This window comes from Mesitornis unicolor, unplaced genomic scaffold (assembly GCF_000695765.1).
Source record: "Mesitornis unicolor isolate BGI_N332 unplaced genomic scaffold, ASM69576v1 scaffold38567, whole genome shotgun sequence".
Lineage (NCBI taxonomy): Eukaryota > Metazoa > Chordata > Aves > Mesitornithiformes > Mesitornithidae > Mesitornis > Mesitornis unicolor.
The window spans coordinates 1-5,215 of record NW_010195035.1 but is presented as its reverse complement, the minus strand read 5'-3'; the positions used below and the strand labels follow the sequence as shown (position 1 = coordinate 5,215).

Below are 5,215 nucleotides of genomic sequence, written 5' to 3'. Positions count from 1 at the left end.
CAGAAATCTCAGACAGAAAATATGTCCTGGTAGAGCTATTATCCCCCGATGCTGCAGTTCTGGATCAAAGCCCTCTCTTGGCCATTTCCAGACACTCTCCTTCTTTCTGTCTCCTTTCCATGTATTAATCTGGTTGCCAAACTGCTACTTGAAGATAACCTCATACTGTGAGTGTTACCAGTTTTGGTGGGTCTCATTCCAAGTTCCAGTTAAACTCAAGGAAGGCTGGAGAATCAAACTCTCTGCCCTATGGAGCTGGTGAAGTTATTTATCACCAGCCTTTTGCAGCTGCAGTTCTGCTAGTGCAAGGCTGACTTGGGCAGTACATCCAATTTCTACTAGACGTCACATATGTGACCTTCCACTATCAGCTCACAAAGTCTTCAGGGTAACAGGCAATGTAACCAACTGAAAAACCAACCTGCAGCAGAAGGCTAAAATCCCTACAGTAGCCCTTGTCTATTAAATGTACTATTTTCCATTATGGGAAACAGCTTTTCATCAGACATGCTGGGTAATACATGACACGTACAAGTAATACAGAAAACAGACACCACAAGAGTGCTTTAATTATGATTTCAGAGAAGAAATAAAAATCTTGTTGTTACAAAAGAAATGTAATACTAGAGCACTGAGAGTTTAGTTTGTTCTCTTCATACTTGTACACAGAACAATGCAGGAACTTTACCAAGCACAAACCTGATATGTGCCAAGCTTTGTTCTTTAGAGTTAAATTAAGGATGTTTTTGAAGTCCAAAAATTCCAGTTAGCTCATTTTTAATGACTCTCCATCTTTTTGTTCATGCTTCTGAGGATGTGGTTTTACTTTTTCTTGTTCCCCTCTTAGATGGCAGATTTTCATCTTAAACTTAAATGTACAATAAGAGATGAATGCAAATGGAGAAGCTGAGATAGTGCTCGTTCATTCTGGGGAAAAGCCAGTTATTAAAGCTAAGGAGAAGAAATAGTTTTCTAGAAGTGGGTTCAATGAGCAGGCATTTGAGAGAGAAGCTGTGTTGCTGTATATGCTAGTGCAGCTGCCTATGACATGCATAAAACACGTTCTGAGACACTTTGGAGAGACAAGATCAGACTGATTCACATTGTTCTTCAAGTTACTAATATACAATTCACAGCTCAGCATGTGAACTTTAAGAAAAATATCAAGTTCCTCCTCATTTATGATTTGGTCTCTTTGCTATTTTAGCTCTGCAAGCTGTAATTCCTGCCAGACCTAGTGTAAGAGGAGGAAGTGTGATTCAGTCAAAAGAGATTGGGAGTGGTTTGATGGACTCACTTTAAAGGTACCACAGATAGGGAGAAGGTTTCATGGAGAAAAGCTATGCAGGTTGGATAGGAAGAAGGGACTGATGGAAAGAGCACTGATAGGTGCAATCTGCTGCATACCATGCTGTAAGTGTTGAAGCACTTCTTTTAGACAACAAACAGAACGAAACAAGGCAATTTTTCTTGGCTTTTACTAAAAAAACCCCAAACTTTTAAAAGTACACAGCTGAAGGAGGCAGTCAGGTGGTAAAAAGTCTCTTAACCAAATAAAATCTATTGTACTAAAACTCTGCACAAAGAACAAGGGAGGGGGGAAGAACTAGAGGAGGCAGACTGTTGCACTGCCTCCAGCTTCTCAAAGTTGAAAATCCTTTTTTTTCACCTGACCAAGAGAATGAAAAACTTCATTCCTCCCACTGCTGCAGCCTCTGAGAGTGGAGGGAGGCAGCGCTAACCTAATGGCATTCACAAGCAGTTGACACTGGCCACCCCCAACCCTGCAGGAAATGTTCCTCTGTGCAGGTGAGGAGATAAAAAGATGAAACCCATTGCTGGTGCCCAGCAGAGCTGATAGCAGGCACTGCCATGAGTACCTGTGTCCCTAGGCCCTCTCCTTGCTTTCCAGAATACTTGAGGGAGAGAGTAGGACACCTCTTATAGAAACACAATAGCCTCCTTGTCTTCTTCCCTTTCACAAGCCATTAAGTTCCCCCCAAAAAACCCTTCACCCCACTTTTGACCAAAACCCTTTGTTATTGGCTCGCCTCTGAAGATGACACAGTGCATTTGTGATTCCCGCCTCTCCTTTGGGCCTTTTCACTCCCACTTTTTGAGAAGTGTCTCTGTCCCAACACCAGGATCCCGGCAGTAGGCATATTTGGAAAAGCTGCTGTCAGAAGGCTGCACTTTCTATTTGTTGATGCAGGACTACAAAATTAGCTCACGATCTTTAAAATCTGCCTCAGCGGCAGCTTTCAGGGAGGCTACCATTTCTAAAACATGAACGAACTTTCATTTTTATTCTTTTTCTTGAGTGTGAAAAAGTTGCTGATTGTTTTCTGACACCTAAGAAAGTTTGAGGGAAATGAGGAGCTAAGTAACGCTGAAACTAGGGAATTATTTTAAAACTGTTGTTTTCCTGGCTCCTTTCATGCAAACTTTTATCACTAAGTAACACAACTCAGCCAGATTCAACATCATGCAGATCCCAGACGCAGCAAGCATGAAAATAGTAAATGTGGTTTTCTCAGTGGGCCGAGACACAAAGCAATCCACTACATTGGGGCAGGGCCATGCCTCGCACTTCATCAGGCGAGGCATCTGGTACCCATCGTACATGTAATAAAACACGTACATGAAGACTGCTTCAAAGACCAGTCTGAAGAAGATGCTGCTGGTGTATGTCCACCACAGGGGGCCTCGAATGTGCATCTTTTCATTTTTCAGCTCTTCAATATCAATTTTCTCACCATTTCTGAACCGCCTCTTCTTTTCATGCCTCCTGTAAGCTACATGCATGGCCACCAGCAGTGCAGGTGTGGAAACAAAGATCAGCTGCAGGGCCCAGAGTCTGATGTGAGACATGGGGAAAAAGTGATCGTAGCAAACATTTCTGCACCCAGGCTGAAGTGTGTTGCAGACAAAATCTTGTTGTTCATCTCCCCAGACTCTCTCTGCAGCCACAACCAGGATCATGACACGGAAGATGAACAGCACTGTGAGCCATACCTTCCCAATGCTGGTTGAGTGTTTATTTACGCCTCCTAAAACGGTCTGCAGATTTCCCCAGTCCATCTTCTTTTCTGTGTCCTTTTACCTGCAGGAGAACATAATACACCAAATAGTCAGTTTTCAAAGGGTGAAGAATCAGCTCTAAAACTTATACAAATGAGAAGACTGCCTAGAACTCGCTCAAGAGTCACAGGCAAGTCACTTTCACTAATGTCACCCATATGTTTATGGATTCAAACAGCTTATTAAATGCTCTCCTTCCATGTATTTATGATGGGACAAACATACCTTGATATATTTCTTAACAAGACTTCTGGCAGGAAATAAGTTACATCTTCAAATACATTTCCTCCATGCCCTCCTGCCCTTTCTTGAGATATTTCCCTTTCTACGGTTGACTCTCCTCAGTGTTTTGCCGCTCAGTGTATTTCTCAAACCAACAGAAATTACTATCACTGCGTGAGTTAAGGCCACATCTAGACAACAAAGTAGAGACTTCTCTACGAATTTTCATCGGATTTCTTTGCCCAACACCAGAGCCCTATAAGGCTGGGCTGGTGCTTGCTTTGCCTTCAAGGTAAGTACTACTTGGCCTTCTTCAGCAGAAGTCCTCACTCTTCCCAGACACCTTCAGCAGGCCTCCAAGGCTTTCTACAGCAGCTCAGGCATGTCCCTTTCTTGGCAGGCCCTTAATCTCAGAAGTACAGCGTTTGATTTTGCCAACGCTGCTGAGAAGCCTCAAGCCAGCCCTGTCAGGGCTGCACGCATATACAGCACAAACCAACAGGCAAAGGAAGATACCACAGAGCCTGCCCTTCCACATTCATTGCTATCTCATCCAAAAAGGAGACAAGCAAAGACATAGAGCTGGGAGGAAAAAGCCCTCAGCTAAAGAGTTTATGTTAATTTACCAGATACTATCACATCCCAGCAGAATAAACTGGAGGTCAAACTTCAGAGAAGCTCAATTTCTTCCTTTCCTCCTACTCTTCAAAACTAAAATCCACACTCTTTGCCTCTTTTGAATTTTGCTGACGTCAGAATTCAGTCTCAGGGCTCAGCTTTCACAGATTGCAGCCCTTTGGAAACTATCCCTGAATTGGACAAAACAGTCTGAAACCAGAGCTGGGAACCTGCATAGCTGGTCCATCATCTTTCAAGGCTAGGGCTCAGCTTTGCTTTGTGGTAGAGCCACACTGGCCATGGATAAGAGCTGTCTCAGCACAAACTGTGTGGTATCTTGGTCACACTGGTCAAAGTTCTCAAAATCTCTAATTCTCACATAACAGAGTAAAAACCTCAACTTTTCTACCCTGGTGTAGTTACAACACAACTAAAGGACTAACGTGCCCCAACACATACCCTTGGTACAAGGGCCTAGCTTGTACAGACAAGCCTTGAGGCAAGAGGGAGAGGTCAGATTTACCATGATGAGGAAGGGCAAAATTGGGTAAGACAAAAAATAAAATAGCTTTGAGAAAGTGGCTGGAATTCCTTAGACTTCTTATGTTTTGCTGAAACTAGCAGCAATTTATACAACCTAAATTGACCTAAACTCTAGGTTATGATCTGATACCTGCATCTTTCTGTTAAGAATTTTCTCATGTCTGTTGCATAGACATTAAAATAAAGTCAATGAAACCTTCAAAAGGGGCTAATCAGGATTGAAGGGAAGTATTTGAAGTGCATATCCCAGTGGGATGAACAACCTGGGCTCCAAGCGTGGTCTCACGCTGCAGTTCTGAACCAGTGCTATAAGCCTGGGGGGCGGGGGGGAACCAACATTTCTCCCGGCTCCTCTGCCACTACAGAAACACTGAAACTGGCTATGGGGACTAAGTAAATCTACCGGGATACTCACCTTGCCAGCCAAGAGATCATTAATTGGAAACCACTCGAAATCCCCACTTTGTGGTTACAACCTGGACGCCTCGGGGCAGCCCCAGCCCATCCCTCCCTCTGCACCGCGCTTTGCTCCCGTTGAGTTCTCGGGCGGCGGGAGCGCTGAGGCGGACACAGAGCCCGCAGCGAGTCTCCTGCGGCGGGAAACGCCACGGCCGATCGCCGTCGGCCCCTCTCCGCAAACATCCGTTTGCAAACGTCGGTTTTAGCTTTGAGGCCCGACTGCTCCTCCCAGAACCGGCGGCGCTGCGGGAGCGCCCCGGTAGGCGCCTCACCTCCTCGGCAGCTCCGGGCC

The 5,215-nt window shown here is 44.7% G+C and overlaps 1 protein-coding gene across 1 annotated transcript; it reads right to left on the bottom strand.

The window, feature by feature from the left end:
• Positions 1-2,307: 2,307 nt before the first annotated feature.
• Positions 2,308-3,100, bottom strand: LOC104543389 (gap junction beta-6 protein-like). The gene has a single exon (XM_010187991.1). The coding sequence runs from the start codon at positions 3,079-3,081 to the stop codon at positions 2,404-2,406; it is 678 nt and encodes a 225-aa protein (XP_010186293.1). The 5' UTR covers positions 3,082-3,100; the 3' UTR covers positions 2,308-2,403.
• Between the last annotated feature and the right edge of the window lie 2,115 nt (positions 3,101-5,215).

Coding starts and splice junctions, on each gene's coding strand:
- LOC104543389 (XM_010187991.1), bottom strand. CDS start 3,081: ATGGACTGGGGAAATCTGCAGACCGTTTTAGGAGGCGTAAATAAACAC.